The sequence below is a fragment of the Equus quagga genome, chromosome 12 (genome assembly GCF_021613505.1).
Source record: "Equus quagga isolate Etosha38 chromosome 12, UCLA_HA_Equagga_1.0, whole genome shotgun sequence".
NCBI lineage: Eukaryota > Metazoa > Chordata > Mammalia > Perissodactyla > Equidae > Equus > Equus quagga.
The window spans coordinates 110,725,386-110,747,000 of record NC_060278.1 but is presented as its reverse complement, the minus strand read 5'-3'; the positions used below and the strand labels follow the sequence as shown (position 1 = coordinate 110,747,000).

General features: G+C 45.5%; 1 protein-coding gene across 5 annotated transcripts in view; it reads left to right on the top strand.

Annotated features, from left to right (window-relative positions):
- The window catches only part of DIDO1 (death inducer-obliterator 1), a 57,627-nt gene that overhangs the window by 16,497 nt on the left and 19,515 nt on the right, over positions 1–21,615 (top strand). For 3 of the 5 annotated variants that reach the window (XM_046678270.1, XM_046678272.1, XM_046678269.1), the window contains exons 2-7: positions 4,998–5,175; positions 5,725–5,820; positions 6,816–7,656; positions 8,421–8,742; positions 11,103–11,315; positions 12,466–12,679. In XM_046678270.1, the coding sequence (XP_046534226.1) occupies positions 6,818–7,656; positions 8,421–8,742; positions 11,103–11,315; positions 12,466–12,679 (1,588 nt within the window). In that variant the 5' untranslated portion in view covers positions 4,998–5,175; positions 5,725–5,820; positions 6,816–6,817. The remainder of the gene's footprint in view (positions 1–4,997; positions 5,176–5,724; positions 5,821–6,815; positions 7,657–8,420; positions 8,743–11,102; positions 11,316–12,465; positions 12,680–21,615) is intronic. The other 2 variants (XM_046678273.1, XM_046678274.1) reach the window with 2 other exon arrangements.

Sequence of the window (21,615 nt, the reverse complement as noted above, 5' to 3'; positions counted from 1 at the left end):
ATTTTTTAATGAGGGGAACCTGTACAGTTCAGAGGAACCAGGTGGTGGCCTTGTCCTAAGAGTACCAATCCCTCAGGATGTAAGATTCAGACAGTCCCTTGCACAGTGTTTGAAACCATATTTTTTTGTTTACTGAGAGATGAGAGGGGAGCTGGCTCAGTCCCTTGGGCTGCTGTAACAAAAGACCACAGACCAGGGTGCCAGCATGGTCGGATCCTGGTGAGACGTCTTCTGGGTTGTGGGGGAACAAAGAATTTCTCTGGGGTCTCTTTTTAAGGGCACTGATCCCATTCATGAGGGCTCGGACCTCATGACCTAAGCACCTCCCAAAGGCCCATCTCCTAGTACCATCACTTTGGGCACTAAGTTTCAACATGAATTTTGGGGAGACACAAACGTGCAGACCACAGCAAAAACCCATCCGCAGAAGCTGTTTAGGGGACTGTGTCCACACGATTAAATAGAGCACAGTCGAAAGCCTCGTTTCCTTCTCCTTAACCTTGATGTATTCATGGCTGCTCTGGCGCCTGGCGCTGATTGAGAGTTGCCCACCAAGGTCACAAGCCTGTGTTGGACTGAGAGAAACCAGAGTACCGATTGCACACCTGGGACAAGGGAGCTGGAGGCCTGGCTTCACACCGGAGCCTGGCCCAAGGCATCAGTCCTCAGCAAGTTTTACATTTTGTCTCTGCATATTTGCAAAGCAAAAATACCTAAGAAATTTTAAACAGGAGGGTTGTTTCTAGATTTCTCTATTTACCTCTTGAGAAACTTATGCTGTTGTGGACGCCTTCACGTCATCAGAATAATTTTAATAATGACAGTGTTATATGGTAAGCAGCAAAACTTTGAATTCACCATCTGAAGGACTTCAATGTAATTTTATGGTTGAGTCAGGTTCTGTGTAGATATTGAAATAAACAAAAATTGGATTTCTTAGTTTACTTTGTGGGCCCAAACCGCTCTTCTCTCCCTGTTTAACGGGTAAGTGTGGTGTTTGCTGCTGCAGACCTGTGGGCTCACTGAGGAGAGGAGAGCGGGCCCGTGGGCCATCAAGTCAACGTAGACTGAAAGCAGCCATTGCTGATCGTAGGAGAACATTCGTGTTTTCGGGATGTATTGAGTTGTCTGGAATTTCTGGGCATATTATCATTAGTGACCGTTTCATTAATAAAAACTAAATTGTGAAAGAGTCTTTAATTGAGAAATCTATCTTTCTTAGTCATGGAAAGAACTTTTAGCTGGCATCGTCTCAGTCCCTCCACAGCCACGGCAAAGATTAGTGGTGAGAGGGAAGACCCTTAATACAGAACATATAAAATGTAAACTTAGCCTAGCCTGTCAGAATTAAAAATTCTGAGTTAGCAGAGTCCAGAATAATGAGGTTGTTTTGTAGCGTTGGATATAATTTCTGACTGCTGGTGAGAATTGTTTCAGAGCGAAAGTTGGTAGTTTTGGATCCTGCTTCAGGGGGACGTGAAGTTTGGAGAAACACTGTTTGGCCGCCAGGTGGGGCACGTGCGCTGGTGCGGTGTCCTGAGAAGCCCCAGCTGTCTTCCACGGCGGCGTGCTGCGGAAGCAGGAGCTTCACTGTGGTTGTCGTCGTACTTTGAAGTGTCTTAGAGAAGTTAGTCTCCTAAGTTTGTAGAACGAACAGCTGTCGACGGCTCTCTGCAGTCACTGCCTTGAGCACACTCGGGAGGTTGAGCCTTCAGATTGGCAGTGGTTGTGGAGTCCTGCGTCACTAACATTTATAGTAGTTTGGGTTTTTTTTTTTAAGTAATGTATAACATTTTGGGAGGGTATTTGTGGTTTTGTGTTTAACAAATTCTCTTTTGACAGTTTAACATTTTGAAGAGTTGGAGAATCTGAAGGGAAAATTTAGTTGCTTTAGAATTTTTGTAGAACAGTTTTGTCCGGAAGGAAATTTTAGTCTCTTCTGATAGGAAAAATAGGTAGGTATTATTGCTTTGCACATATCCAATGTGTTCTTAAACTAATAGAAATGGCATGTTACAGAAGTTCTCGTAGTGTGTTCCATGGACCCCTCGGGGTCCCCAAACCCCTCTTGGGGACAAAGAGGGCAGAACTCTTTCCACAGTAATAGTTGGCCCTGGTGGTGCAGAAGGAAGCAGATTAGGACAGTGGCATGAAGTGTGCGTGCGCCCCGTGCAGTCAGTGTTAGAATGTGCCGGCTTCCCTTAAGAATGTCCTTGCTGAGGCAGTAAAGATAATTGGTTTCGTTAAATCTCATCCCTCCAGCAGACCTCTTTTTAGCCTTTCCTGTGGTGAAATGGCAGGCACACATAAAACACTCCTGCTGCACCCCAGAGCTGGATGGCTGTCTCCAGGAGGAGCCCTCAGGAGTGGAGTCCAGCCCCCTTTTCATGGAGCACCATTTGTACGTGCAAGAACTGAGGGCTACAGTTTTCAGACTTGGTTTTTGGGAGGCGTTTTCTCGAAGATGAATGAGCTGAGTCTGGAGGAAAGCAACTGACAGTGTTTGTTGCTAATGATAAAATTTGAGCTTTCAATCAAAGAGTAGAATTTTGGAAAGCTTATATCTGCCATTGTGAGCTTAATGCCTTCCCAGTAATTAAAGATGTTTGGGGAGACGGGTGCTGACGTTACAGGCGTGTCGTCTGTACGTTAATGAAGTGTGTGGACACGTGGCTCTGCAGACGTCCGTGAACCCGGGTTTTCCAGGTGACCAGCACGTGCTGGGGTGAGAGATGCATTCACAGTGCAAGCAGGCCCGTGGATTATCATGTAAGAAAGTGTGGAAAGTTCCTTGATACGGTTCAGATTCCATGCTGCAACTAAGTTTTATGAAACTACTACTTGCCGAGGTTTGATGTGGTATCAAAGAACATCCCCAATTACCTGAAAATTTTTCTCAGTTTGAATTTTGGAAATTTTTATATATTCTACATAAACAAAAACTGTTTGAGGTCCTCGACTTTTTAGTGTAAACGGGCTCTGAGAGCTGCCTTCAAGAACTCGGGAGGGGCCGTGTGTCCTCTTCTTGATCACTTTTCAGCCATTTGGTTGTGCCCTGGGTCACCTCACAGACTGTTGTTAACAGAGCAGTTGTGAAATGTTGGCTTGTATTTATATTTTTAAACCTAAGATTTCATAGCATAGGAAATGGAGCAGGTTTTAGCTGAGAAAATATGTCCACTTACAGATGTAGAAAGATAATTAAATTATTTCAGTCCGCTTGCTGTTCACCTATGGTGTTGACTCTCCCAGCTTCAGAGATGCACACCTTCTTTTCTGGGAAAAATTGTTACTAATATGACGTGATCATGGTTTTATGACCATGTTCCTCATGTGAGGTGCTGTAGTGTAGAATTTACACGCCAAACCTGGGTTGTGTTAGAAACGTAACACAATTTTTCCTTTACTTTTGCGGTGATTATAAATAGTTGGTTTTGTTTTTTCTTTTGATATACATGTTTTTGTTTCAGCTGAAATTTTATATTAGAATTTCTGTGTTGAAGATAATTATGAAAAATCAGTTTTGCAAATAGAAAGTCAAGGTAAATGAACCAAATTATCTAAAATGATCTATTCTGAATATGTACTTTATCCCATTCCACTTAGCAGAAATAACTAGATTTTCCTTTTCTGATTAATTATTCAGAGCTAAAATAAAATCCAGAAGTATGTTTATTTTCGGATTAACATAAATTCAAAAAAATTTTTTCGGGGCTGGCCCTGGCCAAGTGGTTAAGTTCGCGCACTCCGCTGCAGGCGGCCCAGTGTTTCATTGGTTCGAATCCTGGGCGCAGACATGGCACTGCTCATCAAACCATGCTGAGGCAGTGTCCCACATGCCACAACTAGAAGGACCCACAACAAAGAATATACAACTGTATACCGGGGGGCTTTGGTGAGAAAAAGGAAAAAAATAAAATCTTTAAAAAAAAAAATTTTTCATTCCTGAAAGCATCTTAATTTCTTTGCTTAATTTATAAATGCTCAGTGTTGTGGAATATAGAAGTATGGTTTATTTACCATTTCTTCTGAGAAGTAAAGTTTCTGGACTGTGAAGCCTCATTTTCAGATAGGTTTACCACATTCAAGAGATGTGATGGCCGTGATTACAGATTTGGCTAATCAGGGTGAAGTGGCCACTGTCTCTTTAAAAGGAGGTGCCTCAGAATGTTTGTCTTTGTTCTGAGGTCACTAAGGAGACCTTGGTTACAGGGAAGGCAGTTGGAGTGAGGCGAGGAAGAGGTGAGGTGCCAGATTCATGCTCAGCTCAGGGGAGTGGGATTTGGGGCTAGAATGGAAATGTGTTAAGAGATTAAAATTGAGGACTTATCTGGGAACACAGGCTAAAGTGAGCCTGTAAACTAGGCGTGGCTGTTTGAAAGAGGATATAGGAGGGGACGTGTTTTTTAAATACACGTGGATGAACTGTACCATGTTGATATTCAGTAATCATAAACATTAGTCTTCTAAAATCTTTCTTAGGTTTTAATCTAAAGTGATGGCATAGCTACAATATTAAGGATTTTTAAGTAATTACATTCGTAATAATTTTGTTGTTCAGCCTTTTCACGTTTTGTTGGTGTTTCTTTCAAGCGTTGGGTTTTATTGAGCTGGGTCCATCTCAAAAGTAAAGGATCCTAATTGGAAAGCAGCTGATACCCGTTTGCTGACTTTGAGACCCTCCTCCCTACTGAGGCCTCTGCAGTCTGAGCACCAGCTCCCCCTGCCGCCCCAGGGTGCCAGCCAAGGCTTGCCGCTCCCTCCCAGGCCTGTTCTCCCATTTGTTCAGTGGTCATAGTATCTTCCCTTCTTTAGAAGTCCTTAAGGAAGGGGACCGTGTTTTGTGCTTTTTTTTTTTTTGACTCCCTGAATGTCTTTGTAGGTCACGTAATGTACCCTCAAATAATAGATTACTTGGGAAGTTTGGTGCCCTTTTTTTTTAAATGTAGTTTTGGTTGTACTTAAGATCTATAAACTGTTTTCTTATTTTATTTTAGGAGCCCACTCCCTGGGAACGTTCTCAAGATAATCTACATTGTTATTTGTGAGCAGTGACGGACCGCAGCAGTGTTTTGAGGCCTGGCTGTTTACTTGGACCAAGTGATTGTATTGGCCAGGTTTTTGTGGTATTTAGGACATCCAGAACAAGTGGCCAGGCTTTCAGTGTTGGGGCAGGTAAAGTATCAGTGGTGTTAAACATCAACAGAATTTTAACTTAGATTTGAAATCATGTGTTATTGCTAAAGTAGCATTATATGTAAAGAAACTGATACAATATAACATTCATATTTGTTTGAAATAATCCAAACTTTAGCCCTAAGGTTTTTAGATGAACGTTTAATCATGTGTTAAGAATTTGCTTTGGAGTGTCCCTTTATTTTTACACTGGTTATGTATTAGTGCATATACATTGACATTGTATATTCTCTCTTTGGTTAGAACTGTATTTTGTAGAGAAGAGTTCTTCCTGCAGAAAATCTCAGGTGACCAGAAAAGTGGTCTGGTCCTTGGTGGCACACCTGATGTCACAGCCACTCCCGCTAGGCTTCTGAGTGGCCTGTGAGCATGTGGGCCAAGTTAGAGAGTGAAGGATTCAGGATCTGCAGTGCTGGACCAGGGAAATGGGAAGTGACAACACTTAGTAGGAAGCAGAAAAAAGAATTAGGTTGTATGTGATTCCGATTTTGTGTATTTTATATTTTGAATGTTTTCATTCTATACCAGTCCTTCCCCTAGGATGGAACACGGCATAAAATCTGAGTCGTTATTAGCAGTTAAATGTGATTGAAGCCTGGACAGCTTGGAAAAAAATTTCTCAAGGTATATAGTAATTTTTTGAGGTTTTAAATAAGAGTAAAGTTTTCACAAACATGACCTTTTAATGATCTATTGGAAAGAAGTAGTACACATCAAAGCTGTTGCCTAGGTCGGTGTTTCCTGAGTGTCCCAGTTATCTGTTGCTGCATAACAACTACCCCAGAACCCAGCGGACTCCAGTAACGCCCATTTTGTATCCTTGGTCGAGGCTCAGGAAGCTGAGCAGGACTCAGCTGGGTGATCTTATCTCCACAAGGTGTCCACAGGGATCACCTGGCACTCAGCCCACAAGCAGGGCTGGATGCAGGGTCCAACATAACACCCACTCCCACGTGATCTCTCCAGCAGGGTGTTGGGCTTCTTACGTGGCAGCTCAGGGCTTCACAACCCAGGAGAGAAGCAGCCAGTCCTCTTACATGCTAAGCCGGGAACTGGCACAGCATTCTGTCCACTGTGCTCTGTGTGCACAGTGATCCCGACTCACAGGGAGGCAGATGGGCCCCGTGTCTCCACTTGAGAGGGCCAGAGAGCCCACAGCCACCTCTCATCCACTACGCTAACACTGTTCCAGTCAGTCCTTGCACCACTTATATTGTTACTCATTAATGTTTTCCCCACTACCTGTTTTATGAGACAGGTACCCTGTTCCAAGCAGTTAAATGACATAATTATAGATTTGATATGCTTACTGTCTTGTTCTATTAAACATTAGACATATAACTATTAAAATCTTCAAGAATCACTTTGAATCACCTTATATATCACATTTTAGGAAACACTGGTCAAAATAACTTGCTTTACCAGACATCTTCACTTTTTGTAGGTAGAAAATTGTTCCATTTCATCCGTGTTCATGAGCGTCCGTTCCTGTGGGTGGTGCTCCCTCTCATGTGCGATTAAAGGTTGTCTGCTCTTTGAGCTCAGGGGTTTAGTGGTCATTGGCTAAGAAATGTGACCTCATTAACACTGGTTGTGGTTTGGTTGCGTTTCACCATTAGGTATGGATGAGAAAGGTGACCCGAGCAATGAGGACGCACCCAAGGCCATCAAACCCACCAGTAAAGAGTTCAGGAAAACATGGGGTTTTCGAAGGACCACCATTGCTAAGCGGGAGGGCGCTGGGGACGCAGAGCTGGACTCTCTGGAGCAGCAGCCCCGGCAGCAACAACAAAGCCTTTCCCTGCGACGCAGTGGGAGACAGCCAAAGCGGACTGAGAGAGTGGAAGAATTTCTCACAACAGTCCGACGCAGAGGAAGGAAGAATGTTCCTGTCTCCCTTGAGGACTCCAGTGAGCCAACATCTTGTCCAGTTACAGATGTGGAAACAGCCTCTGAAGGGAGCGTAGAAAGCACCTCTGAAATGAAAAGTGGGTCCAAGTCTGGCTCCAGGGGTGTTAAGGAACGACCAGCCTCCTCTGCAAAGGCCAAAGGAGGTGATGATGAGGACGACACCTCTGATAGCGACAGTGATGGATTGACTTTGAAAGAACTTCAGAATCGCCTACGAAGAAAGCGAGAACAAGAGCCTGCCAGCAGGCCCCTGAAGGGTATCCAGAATCGCCTGAGGAAGAAGCGTCAGGAGGAGGATCCTGCGGAAATTGTGGACGTGGAGGCAGGCGATGCCGCGGGAAGCTCACTTTCTGGCACACAGGAGCCCGAGGCTGCCCAGGGGCCCGTGTCCCAGGGGGCGAAGGACGATAGAGAGAGTCAGTTGGAAGGGAAAGCAGCTCAGGGAATGAAAGATGAAGAACCTGGAGCCTCGGTCAGACACAAGCCCGAGTGTGAGGTTTACGACCCCAACGCCCTGTACTGCATGTGCCGTCAGCCCCACAACAACAGGTAGGTTGGGGAGAGGGGGTGTTGGCCACCCCACTTTGAGAGAGATACAAGTAATGGAAACAGCAGAGTTTTCCATTCATTTGATTTAAAGAGTTCTAAAGCTGTGCTGAATGAGTAACTTTTGTTGAAAAAAATGAGTAAGTCATTGTCAAAAGAGAAACAAAAGGAGTGGGTAAGGACTGCCTGGAGCCACACACTCTCCCTTGGTGGCCTCTGTCCACAGGGCCGTTCACTGCCTTATCGCACTAGCCACACGCAGCCAGTGGTGAGCATGCAAGGCTGAGCATGGGCATCAAGGTGAGCATGCAAGGCAGCTCAGACTAGGACATTGCTGCCGTCTCAGAGACGCGCTGCTCTAGACTGTCCTAGCGTAATGCCCACTTGCAGCTGTGATTGGACCATAGTTTGGACATTGAGGGCATCTCAAGAGCCTCTGGCTGTGATAAGGTATCAGGTAGTGTGAGGAATCACTGTTGGCTCCGTCAGGTGGGATAAAGGCCTTGTTCCCGTTTTGTGGAGGTGAGTGCTGAAGTGTCCAGGGAGCGATGCCATGAAGCCTACAGTTCACTAAGTCTCCACTCGCCAAAAAATATGAAGCAAATCTGGTTGAGGTTAATAAAATCAAGAGAAGACCTATGAGTGTTCTTTATTCTGTTCTCTCTACTTTAATACAGCATTGAAACCAGTTTGACTTGCTAGTATGTCTAAAATTGAGTGTTATCTCTGCTTTGCATTCATAGTATACCATGATTTTGTAATTTCAGGTTTATGATTTGCTGTGACCGATGTGAAGAATGGTTTCATGGTGACTGTGTGGGCATTTCTGAGGCTCGAGGGAGGCTCTTGGAAAGGAACGGGGAAGATTACATCTGCCCAAACTGCACCATTCTGCAAGTGCAGGATGAGACCAGCACAGAAACCGCAGGTCAGCAGGACACGAGAGTTAGACCTGCAGATGCTGATGGCACAGACTTTACCAGTATAGGAACAGTAGAGCAGAAATGTAGCGAAGACCAAGGAATAAAGGGTAGAATTGAGAAAGCTGCAAACCCAAGCGGCAAGAAAAAACTCAAGATATTCCAGCCTGTAAGTACTTGTCTGCCAAGGTCGGTGGTGGAGGGTGACCTTAGAGAGCTCAGACTCCTTATCAACAGAAACGTGAAGACTAGAAGATGTTTTCTCTTGTAGAACAAGTTAGGTGTTCCCTGCAGCTGGCGTGGTGTCTGCTGTGGGGCTGAGCCCTGGTGGAAAAACAGTCCTGTGCTCTGCTTCACGGGCCCTCCTGTGTGCCACCATCGGGGAACATATCTACCTCCTGTACTATTAATGCTGACTTAACTTTTTCCTTAAATGGACTCACTTTTTGAAAATTAGTCTTTCCTTAAGTTTGTTTGGTTTTTTTTAATATTTTATTTTTTGTTTTTGTCCCCAAAGCCCCCCGGTACATAGTTGTATATTTTTAGTTGTGGCGTGTGGGATGCCGCCTCAGCATGGCTTGATGAGCGGTGCCATGTCCACACTCAGGATCCGAACTGATGAAACCCTGGGCCGCCGAAGCAGAGCGCACGAACTTAACCACTCGGCCACAGGGCCGACACCTCCTTAAGTTTTCTTATTAATGGAATCTTGATCTTGATGTACAGTTATGAACAAAGTTATTTTTGAATTACTGAAGTAAATGTGCACATATATCACCTGACACCATGTTCTGAGAACTAGTGGTCCTGTGCCTGCCTCCCTGAGACACTGAGTGGTGGTGGAACAGCCTTGGCCAGGGAACTCTGCCCCGGCGTCTGAGGCTCCTCTCACATCTGCTACACTACCCTCTGGAATAGTCCCAGACACTCACTAGTGCTTGTCCCAGCTCTTTTTTCTCTTTTCCCAGCTCTTACTCATTTCTCCTTCCCAACTGGTTTTTAGGCCCCTTCAGGGCCGCAGTTCTTGGTCATGTTTTCCACGTGTCCTCAGCTTCTGTTGTTGAGGAGAACCGTCTCAGGCACTCATGATGGTCCTACCCAGACCATGTTTTCACTCTGGGCCTTCCCGAGGCCCTAGCCAGCCTTGAAGTGGGGTCCTGCCCCTATTGCCGTCAGCTGGGTTGGTGGAGAGGGCAGCTTCCTGGCCAGCCCGGCTGCCTGCCCTTTAGCAGCTATTGGGCCTGCAGAAGACTGAGGTGGCTGCGTCGGAAAGCAGCTGTGCCGTAGCACCCTGCACCGTCTGCTGCAAGGGGAAAGGGCCGTGAGGGCTGGGCCGTTTAAGTACGTCTATCATGGAGGTATTAGGAGTTACTAAGCGGAAATGTGATAGTAACTGTTAATGGCCCATTTAGTCATTAAGAAAAGTTAATGGAAATGTAAATTAATGTGAAAAGTCTTAATTTCATATCTTTATTGTCAATGTTTTTGAGATTACATAAGCTTAAATTTTATTCTGAGTAAAACTTGGATTCTATGGAGGAAAAACAATTATCTTAAATATTTAATTTGAGAAATAAGATTTTGCTCAGGTACATTTGAAGGATATGTTCTTGTATATTTTGTCTTGACCACCAAAACATACTTTAGTATTTGTAAACAAGAGCAGCCTAGACTTGTGGTATATAAATGATTCCTGTTGTTGTAGAGCAAATTACCATGAGCTTAGAAGCTTAAAACATCACACATTTACCAGCTCAGCTTCCATGGGTCAGAAACCTGGGCCTGGCTTAGCTGAGCCCTCTGCCCGGGCTCTTACAGACTGCACCCCAGGTGTCAGTGGGGGCTGAAGAGCTCATCAGAGGCTCAGCTGGGAAAGATCCACTTCCAAAAGCAAACTCTCACATGGCTTGGTATATAAATATGTCCCATGCAATTTTTGTGGCATACTTATACTAAAAAGTTACTTGTTGTTTATCTGAGAGTCACATTTAATTGAGTGTCCTGGATTTTACCTGGCAGCTGTACCTCAGAGCCTGGCTGCAGTGCCCTCTCATAGCAGGGCCACTTGTTTCTTCAAAACTAGCAATGGAGTCTCCTCTCCTCTGAAATGCCTGGGCCCTCTTAAGGGTTTACACCTGATTAACTCAGACCCTTTTGATTAACTAGCAATCATCTTGTTTGGGACCTTAATTACATCTCCAAAATCCCTGCCCATTTGCCGTATAACAACCTAATTGTGGATGTGAAATCCCATCGTGTGCGCCAGGGGCAGTGTCCTCGGGTCCTCTTAGAGTTCTGCCACCACAGATGGCGTGAAGGGCAGTTAAGAATGTGTGCGCCTTACACAGGGGAAATAGATTCCTGTACTTTGAATAAACAAAGACACATTTTTATTTATACTAAGAATATTGTTAGTGTCTCTTGATTAAAAACAGTGATCTCAGTATTATAAGTAGTGATTTTTACAAAGTGTTTTAACTGCTAGAATTGGTAAGTCCGTTGTTTGAAGTCACATGTTTTATTCTGCAGGTTGTAGAGGCTCCTGGTGCCTCAAAGTGTATTGGCCCTGGGTGTTCTAGCGTGGCGCAGCCTGACTCGGTTTACTGCAGCAATGACTGCATTCTAAAACATGCTGCAGCTACCATGAAATTTCTAAATTCAGGTAAAGAACAAAAACCAAAACCTAAAGAAAAGACCAAGACGAAGCCAGAAAAGCTCATTCTTCCAAAATGTAGTGTTCAGGTAAGTTGCACAAGACCAACTGTTTGAACAGTTGAAGCAAAAAGTGTGTAAATGTTACCGTCTCGGCTGATTGGTTTGTGGAGCGTGGGGACAGCAGGCACAGAAGTAACGCACAGTGTCCTCCACCTTTCCCACCAGCATTCTCGTCAGAATTACAGATGAGCATATATTCTGACGTTTTCTTTTCTCTGCCCTTTAGCTGAGGGATGAGTGACTGAATGCAGTGAAGCAGACCCAGGCGGCTCGCTGCTGCAGGGCTGCTAGCCTGCAGTCCATGCGCCTGCAGTCCTGTGAGGAGAGTTTGGTGTGGAAGTAGACTCGGGCAGGTGGGGGCCGGGAAGGGAGAGCGCTCCTAGGCAAGGCTGTGTGCTGCACTTCAAGACCTAGCTCTCAGAATTGTCTCATTTTTATACTACGTGTGATTTGGGAAGAATCCAGGTTGTTTTAGAAATCACAGGCACTGATACACTTGAAGACCCTTCATTGAGTTTTAGCTCAGGTTGATGCAGCTGCGTTCTGGTCCCTGTTAAATTCATGAGAAACAAAGCGTAACTAGTGCTATTCAGAGAGTTTTCTTAATATTTTTAAGGGCTTATTTAGCCTTCGATGGCTTAATTTTTAAGGCTGGTAATTTTGAATCATAGAACTGCCAGAGAAGCAGTTGCTGCTCTTTACCGTAAGAGCATGACAGCACTGGGAGCACCTGATGGAGAACATGGAAACGGCGTTTGTACTCCGTCTCTTCTCCAAGTGTCGCTCCTCGCGCCAAGCAGTGTTCGTAGGGCGCATTCTCGCACTGAGGCCCTTTCCACTTTGTTTTTGCTGTGTTTCACTGCCTCACTCAAGTGGTTCATTCTCTTACCCCAGCAGCCTTGTACCTCAACAGGGTTACAGGTTCCTCTGTGTCAGGGACCTTCACAGTGCTCAAGTGTTGAAGTCCTGGATATTACGTTGGAATGCTGAGGGTCTGCTGGATGTGCAGGTGTAGCCAAAGCCTGCTGCTGACCTGATGCAATGCACAAGCTCAGGGTGGTGAGGGGGCTTGAAATGACCTCAAGAATAGAGCGTATCGTGACCTCCATTGCAAAGTGAAATGAGCGAAGGTTAATTTCTGACCTCCTTAATGATTGGGGTTTTACTGATTATCCAGGCAGGCATTAAAATCTCTTCTGTGCACAAGAGACCAGCTCCAGACAAGAAAGAAAACACCGTGAAGAAGGCGATGGTGGCCCCTTCTAGGAGTGAGGTCCTTATTAAGGAAACAACTTGTGAAAGCAGCACGCCGTCCTGGGCAAGCGACCACAATTACAATGCAGTGAAGCCAGAACAGACTGCTGCCCCCTGGCCATCACTGTTGTATAAATGTATGTATCACCTAGGGGGTAGCCTCTGGACCCTCCCCAGTCTTTCTGGATGGCCGTCCACTTGGGCCGTCCAGACCTAGGAGTTTAGCCATGTGCAGTGCTGCACCTCCAAAGATCGAAGCAAATGCCTGAGTCCAAGATGCCTCTCGAGCCCCTGTACCCATCCTTAGTCTGTTGAGACTTCCTGTCAGTGTTTTCCAAAAAGCTGTACAAACCTCATTGCTGAATGTGTCACCTGACGATTGATGTCTTTAACCTCTGTTCTCATTGTCAGGCTCTGGTAAGTGTTTGTGTTCTCTCCAACAAGATCTGACTGAGTAGACACTCTGCCCAGCACTCAGGATGCCATGTCCCAGCCTCACTCGCAGTTTTCTGCCGCCCCACTCGCTTCAGGGCTTTTCCACATTATCACTTCCAGCACACGCAGTCATCACTTCTTCTGTATGTTGTGGAAGTCTGTTTCTGCAAACTTGTGTTGCATCTAATACTCTCCTTAAGTAGGATTTTCAGGAGTTAAATTATTTTTGACCAGACAGGAATTTTTTTTCATGTCCAATTCACATACTACACACCTACACAAACACATTGGTGTTTTGAAGGCCATTTCCTGCTGCCACCTCTGTTCCAAGGTAAGTGAGTGTGATGTGTATACACTTTGAGCAGTGCCCTCACTGGAGGGACATGGCCAAGGGTAACTGGCATCCCTCTTGGGGCTCTTGGCTCACACCGTGCCCCACAGTGCTAGTGAATGAAATCAAGACGTTTCAAACAGATCTTTGAAATCCCAGGTTAGATCATGCAGCTTGAGTCTCTTCTGTTTATTCTAATTTCTCACTCTAACTCCCCAGAATTAAATTTTGGAAATTTCAATTGATCCACAGGGCACTTCTTCTTCTATTATTATTTTTTATTCAGCTTTTATTTATACTGTCTTTTATACTGTTTTGTGCCTTTTTCAAAAGCACCGAAAGGTTGACCGGTCCTCACTCCCCGGATTACAGAGCTGTGCTGTGTTCTCCCTTCAGTCGCCTTCTGACCGGTCACCCGAGGGAGGGGGCTTGTGTAGGTGGGTTCTGGATCGAGTGTGGTTGGAAAAACGGGTAACTGAATACTCATTTTGGGAACGTAAACAGCCCAAGACCTAAGAAATGGAGTTGCAAGTAAATTGCAAAGCAATACTGGATTTTTTTATTTTTTAATTTTAGGAATGAGTTGTTAAATACAGAATTAAATGGTGTATTAAAATGAGTCTCGATACACCTTAGATGGTTTGAGCTAAGAATTTCATGCTAACAACGTGTCTCAAATTTTCAGGAAATTACAGCACCTCTACAAAGTAGCACTTTTATAGAGGTCATGAACATCTCTAAAATAAGCCTCACCCACGTGTGAACAGGTGGGGAGGAGTCGCATTGGAATACTTAGAGCTAAAGTGCTCTTACAGGCACATAACAGAAAAAGAAGGAAGGCCGGGGTATAACCACAAAACCCCTGGGTGATGGATTTCAGTCCAGTAATTTCCATCTCTATTAACCGGAACTGGAAAGCTGCCCTGAGACCCTGAGTGTGGAGCTGTGGGCGCATAAGGGGTGGAAGGTTGGTGGGAAGATGGGAAGAATGGCGCTCATCTTTGATTCTTAGTCCTCCTCACCCCAGTTTTGAGGGAGGAGAGGGAACTGCGGGGAGAGATCCTGAGAAGGCCCGTGTCTGCTCACAGGTTGGGGCTTCTCCTCTCCACCGCTTCCCTCTTTCTGCGCCTCAGCTCCTTGCTGAAGCTTGACGTGCTTCCGTGGGCAGAAGGTCGGAGCGGACTCATGACTGAGGACTCTTCCCAGCACGTTTGCATCTCAAAATCAAAACTGATGGGTGCCCCAGATTTGTAGCGTGTTTAAGGGACGTATTTTTGAGTGAGTTGCTTCTGATCATTTTTTGTTATCCAGAATGTCATCTTTCCAGAAGATGATTGGGAGAAGGGTAAAAGGCCATTGGTAGAATATCCGCTTTTGCCTTGGGGGTGGCAGCGTCTCCCCGCCTCTCCCACACCATCGCCTCAGGTGTGGGAACAGAGCACCACATCCACTCACCAGAGCTCTGCGTCCCCACGAGGACCCCCACCTGCTTCCCTGGCTGGCTGCCAGCATGCTTTTCCGCGTGGAGGGCGATGAGATTCAGGATGCAGCTGATGCTGGCACAGTTCTTAGGAGAGGGCGTTTTCCACGTTAACCTGGGTGTGTATCCAGTCTGGGCCTATCCCTTCAGCTCCTTGTGCCCCTTGTTTAAAGAGCCGACACGCTGCTCCTGGAGGCGCTCTTCCCTCTCCTTCCCAGGCCACTGGTGCTGACCTGGGGTAATGGGTAGAGGGACAACTTTTCAGTGAATGTCAGTGGTGGGGAGCTCCTGTTAAATGTTGGGCAAGACTTTGCTGGGTATGGAAGCTCCTCCCTGCTTCTCCCCATGAAAGTATGAGTAGATCTTTCTTGTTCTCAGGCTGATGCAAATAACATACAGTTGTTCCTCTGATTTGTTTTTAAAATTGTTTTTGAGGATATCTGTACAATTTTTTTAACTTATGGAAACAATTGCCATTTTATTTCTCTCCCAAAATCATGATATTTCTCTGTTTTTGTAGCCTGATTCTTATTTTTCTCTTCATTTCCACTGTTGGTTCACCTCTCATTATTGTCAAGGCATGAAGAAGGGTAAAAACTTTGTTCTAAAACATCCTGGTTTATTAGACAGAATTTAGAAGTCGAATTCTGGTATCCGTATTGATAGGCCCAGTTTCCTAGTATTGTGGACTCCCTAAATGGCTTGTTAGGTGATTTGAAACACTGGGGATTTGAACGAATTTTGACTAGAAAATGAGATTTCTCTAGTTTTCATCTAGCCATGAAAATTCAAATGGAAAACTCTGACAGAACCCATAATCCCAAGTCCAGGTGATTTTTTAAGCATCTTACTCAGATACAAAATTTGCCCTGTAGTTCATGTGCATGCCTCGCAGATAGTCCACGTGCTGTGGTGAAATGGATCAAAGAGAAGACAGATTCTCACAAGGATAACTGATGGTGTGGGCTCCCAAAGCACATTTCACAAATGATAAGAGGAAACAAGCTTCCCATAATAAAATTAAATATGTGGGGGATGCTAGAACCCAAGAATATTTGGGAGAAATTTAAAGCCTTGGAGGGCGAGTCATGTTTTTATCAGTTTCATGAGCCATTTTTATCTGTCTCTTCCAGAATTGTCATGGCAATAAAATGTGGTTGGGGACAAACCAGACTGTACATCCAAACCAGTTTTCTTCCCCCAGTTAGTGGAACAACCAAAACTTGTCCTGAAAAGGGATTTGGCTTGATAACTACTTTTAATGTTGTCCGTACAGCTGGAGTTTCCTGGGTTGGCAGTGGCAGTCTTTGGGTATTCTTAAGTGTTTTACTTTTTACAAGCTTGAAAAAAAGCCAGCAGTTCAGAAAACTAGGTCAGGGAAAGGTTTCCACGTGTACATAAACTTTAACATTGGAGACGAAACCCCTCAGCAGTTCTCTGGGCTGCCCCTTAGTTCTTGTGCTTCAGCCCCCCGGGAGGAAGGGTGGGCTGGAAATTTCTAGTAGGATGTCCCCCTTACTTCATCTGCTCTTCGGTGACCTTCACATGACCTTTTGGAGCTGTGGAACTACTCGATAATGTTTAATGACTAGTACTATAGGGAAGTCTCTGGTGGCATTATTGGTGTCAAAGATCCCAAGGTCCCCTCTGAAGAGGCTGCTGTAATTCTCCAATACCAGTGCACAAGTTTCAGGTATATTTGTATAAAGTTGTAAAATACTTAATATTCTTGATTTTTTGTGTGTTACACATCACCATGCACACAGTTACATTCTTCTGAAAATTAAAGAAGTAAACTTAGAAGACTGTTGAGAAGTTTTGCCACTTTCATTTATTTAAATGAAAGTTTGGGCAGCTTTCGTTCCTGGGAGCCTGGAGGAGTTCAGCGAGAAGGACACAAAGGTAACCGTGCTGCACAGCCCGGCCGTGTGGGCACAGTGCCCAGCCCGGGGCTCCTGCTGACAGCGACCCTTTGGGACTAGGGGCTCACGGGGGAGGGTAGAGGGACTCTTAACGTGCCCCTAGCGTGTTGGCTGGAGTAAGCAGTCGGGGCACCAACAAATGATGTAACCTTATTAAAGGGATGGGTGGGCCTGCAAACTGGTTTCGAGGTCTTGGGAAAGCAGCAGCTGCCCTCCCAGGTGGATCCGGTCTGGCAGCCAGGCTCGCGCACTGCACAGCTGACCGCTCGCCAGGGTTCCAGCCGGGCTCAGGGAGGGTAAAGTGCCCGTCTCCCCACAAGGCCTTGCTCACAGTTCCCTCTCATGGTTCATGTTGAAGGACAGTTTGAGCAGTGCTATTACATATTACCAATCCAATGTGAATCAGGCCTTGGGTTAACTTTCAAAATACTGCGTGTGATACTGTTAAAAGGAGGAAGGGCAACGGCCTCCAGATGTATCCTTGTTTCTGCCAATTTCTCACAGCGAGCTACATGCACCTCTCCGTTAGGTCACTCAAACTGGACATGAGTGAGAACAAAGTCTTCCTGGAAAAGCTTGACGTAGCCAAACTGTGACAGTTTGGTTATGGACGCATCTAAGGACATCCTAATGTCCTAGAGCATCAGGGAAATAGCTTATGCTTACTTGAGGTTATTTGGGAATTATCCATGTTTTCTGATGTAAAAGCAAATCAGTTCTTTATTGTACTTCTAGAGGAACAACTCAGAATATTTAAGAAAAGGCACAAAAGCAAAATGGTTTTCTCTGCTACTGTTAACTTGATTTTTCACACAGTTAAGAAAGTTGAGGTGGGAAGCCTCATTGTACACATGTCATGCGGAGTTGAAAATAGAGCTTCTGTCACTTCCACAGCTCCTCTACAGTGTCTTCCCTGCCCTCATTTTCAGTTCCTGTTACAGACGGTCCCTACAGCGATAGCTGCCTTCGCCTTCCTGCGGAGCATATTTGGGAGCCAGTGGGAGTGGGTGGTGCTTGGAGGTCACCGATGGTGTGAAGCAGGATGCTGGGTCCTGAGTCAGTGGGTAGTTCCAGGGAGGGGACACCTGTGCAAAGGCCTGCGGTCACTCTGGCCTGGGACCTGCAGGATACTTCCCTGCGCCATGTGGTGCACCTGCGGAAGAGGCCACTGTTTCTGACCCACTCATTGTCATGCCAGAAGCTCACTTTTTGATTTCCTTGGCTTTTACAGCCAGTCATTCTTAAGCAGTGGGCCCACCCCAGCCATCAGTATGACTGGAAGTCTTTTGTCTGGGGATGTTTAGGGTAAACTGGCACATAGTTTGGGCAAGACAAAAGGTATAAAGCAATTTGCAATTCCTCTGGTTTCTCACCAGTCACTGTACCTGTGAGGGGGCCGTCACTAGATGTGGGTATCTGGGACAGCCTGGGATGGTTCAGGCTTGATAAAGCGCCCCGTGTCTACACCCTGTCCTGCTGTAACTTCATTTGGGCAGCTGTGCAGCTTCTATCCAGATGAACACAGCACCACAATTCCTCTGGTGGAGACTTGTTTCCTCCCAGTTCTCCATGGAGGCCCTCCAGTGCCACCCAGTGGCCAGCGATGCTGTAACACCACAGCCCACATTGCAGTGTGACGAGGCACCCAGTCTTACGCTTGGGAAATTAGCCAATTAGAATGGCACTGATCCCTGTGCACGCTGGCCTGCTTAGTTCTCTGCCAGCCTTTACCCCAAACAACTCATTTCCATTACAGACAAATGGCCAGACTCTCAGAAACAACTATCTAGGACACTGGGCTGGCCCACTGGAGCAGCTCCTCCTGGAGATAGTTTCTCCCTAAGTCATCACCTGGCCTGGAAATGAGGCAGCGCTCCTCCTCCCCGACAAGCAGGCCCCCAGGATGTGGAAGCTCAAGAAAGCTTTGCTGCCAGAATGGCACAGACTTGGCACACGTTCCCGGTGGGCCGGCTCCATCCAGGACATAGGCAGATATGGGTGGGGTTTGGGCATTGTGCCTGTGTCCACACTGCAGTTAACTCTGCTTGGTGCTGCCAGCACAGTGCTGTTGCTGACCAGCAGAGGATCTGTAGCAGTGGAGGGAATCAGCTGTCTCCTGAAGCCACCCTGGAGTGCAAGCGTGCTTCTGCTTTTGAGGACGTTTTTTTCTGGTTGGTTACAAAGTTAGTCCTTGCCCTTCTGTAAATTTATACACAATATGATACAGTTAGAAATGAATTTAAATGAAGGATTTGCAAATTTGATTATGGTCTGCTCAAAAATGATAGTTTCTTTTACTGTCAGAGCGTTCCAGCACTGTATGGCCATCACTGTCATTCCAGCCAACCCAAGTCCAGCTTACAGTGGAACCAACTGGATCAGCATCTGTAACAGTTGCTGGATAGAACTTTTTACATGTTGTAAATATTTACCTTCAAAGTAGAAGAGGGCCATAGCCAAGTTGCTGTTTGAGAACATTTCACCAATAATTTGCTTAATTATACCTATTTATATAGTCTGATTTACCCATTTATAAATATATACCTGTTTCTATATGAGGCATAGGTAAGGGATAGCAGAAGTTGACTTTAAAAAAGCAGAAGTAATTGATTTTATAAAACAGCATAATGGTTAAGGAAAGCCATGCCCTGTTTGTTAATAGATTACATTCATTTACTCTTACCACTCTTGGATAATAGGTCATTTTAATCATGTGTATTAGGAATGTCCTAAAAATAATCTCTTGACTGGGTTTTCCCTGAATGAGTGAGAAAACACCCCTTAGAACAGTAGAAGTACTCATCTTAGGTTCTGATTGGGGACCTGGAGTGAGCAAACGTTTTTGAAGTTAATACGAATTTGTCACCTAACAGCGTAAATGTCAAAAGGTGAGATTTGTCTCAGGCTCTGTCACGCAAGTATCCTGTATGTTACAGTCCGGCATCTTAGGAGGTCTCTGGAAGCACTTTAAGTCAGCTTCTTAGAGTTACTTAAAAGTGTGCTACTAGGGTACTCAGCAAAGCTTGTATTTGTGAAAGGCCGCGGCTGAACTGGCTTTAGGTCTCGATTTTAATTCTGACCAGTTCATTCCTTCCTGACTGCTGATGGCTGGCTTCCCTGCGGACTCCTGGTGTCGGCTAGCGCTGGATTCTTGCTGTGCTACATCTTTGTTTCTTCCTCTCCCTCACTCCCGCCCCCTCCCCTAAGAAAAGGGCTTCCATCCATTTTATTTAACCTGAACTTGAGCAGTCCCACAGCTTCGATGCTGCGGACCTTGTTACCCAAATCTGAGTTGGCAAAAATAAATTTCCAAATGTCTAACTCCTTAAGGTTGTAAACTTGATCTGATGAAATAATACAGGTAGAAGTGTAGTTTTTATCTTTGTTCCTATTGTGTCCCTATTTTTTATCTTGTTAGACGTTGTCATTACTTTATAGTGTGCTTTATTTAGAAACCCAACTCCTAAAGGAATGAAGCCTTCAGAAGTGTGACTGTTGGAGACAGTGGACATGAGTAATGACAAGCAGGGCAGGCGTAGAGTACAAGCCGGCTGCTCACTGGGAGAGCACAGTGGTCTTTGGGAAGCGTGGAAATGTGGGGGAGCACTGGTGTCCGAGGGACAGGCCACCTTGGGCAGGGGTGGGCAGGGACATGAGGTTAGGAGGCTTTGTGAGATGAAAATATGAGGTTTAATGTCAGAGTTGATGCTTGATAATAACAAAGCACTTCTAACACTGTCATAAGTTTTGGATCCATGTAATGAAACTTCATAAAATTAGGTAATTTCAATTATACTATAAAGTGGAAAAAACTTGAGGTCCCCAGCCGTTTAGCGCCCGTTGCTGAACTGGCCTCGCTGGCTGCTGAAAGAGGGAGTTCCTTGAGGGTGACTGCTCCGACCCTCTGCCAAGATGGCCAAGGCTGGTGGTATTGGCTGAGCTGAGGCCCCTGGTGCTGTGAATGCCTCCGGAGGGCTGTTTGTTGGGGCAGGCGTTATTTGTAGATGGAGTCTCACCTCTTTTCCCAGATTTTTCAGACCTTCTCCCTGGTCATTGGGGACAGTTAAAAGGAGCACTGGTAGCTGACTGATGATTGATCAATTGGTTGGTTTTAATCCCTGGGTAAAATTGAAAGACTGTTGGAGTATCTGTTAAGTCCCCAACTTCAGTGTTTGGGAGTTTTGATGCTCCCTGCTGCGTGGGTAGTTTGAGAAAAGCCTGCACCTAGGGAGGCGATTTCTCTGTCTGTCCCTTGTATGACTTGACTGCCTGCCCTAGGTGGCACTCCACATAGTGTCCTCGCTCACTCACTGGGCTACCCTTTCCCAGCCATTTTACTTCTCTGGGTTCCTGCCATTCTGTGTGGCATGCCAGAGTGAGGACCATCTGTAAAGGTGCCACTTGCACTTGAGCACAGCTCCCCAGCGTGGCTCTGGTTGGCCACGTGTCACGGAGAGCAAGGGGCCGCGGTGCTGGTTTAGGATTGTCCTCCTTGTGCCGAAGCCCTTTGTTCCGATGGTCTGTGACAGGGTTGAACATAATCAGCCCTCTAGCCTGCTGTCTCTCTGTAAAGAAAGTACTAGCATCGTATAACGATTTTTGTATGAGTTGAGAGGTTTTGATATTGTTCTTGTTTTAGCTTTTGATTACAACCCTTGTTTGGATTACAAGCACTAACGTATCATCTTACCCATAATTTATTCTATCTAGAGGGTTGTAAGTGGGAACATTTATATAACAGCATATTGTATTCTTGTCATCTCTTAGTATAAAAGTGATTGAACTTCCCCATGTTGCAAATTTCTCTCAGCTTTCTGTCTTTTATTAATGTCGTCATGATCAGTTGACTTTTGTCCAAGAGAATGGTGAGCACCTTTGAGTGCCCTCCCTCCCCCCAAGAATGGA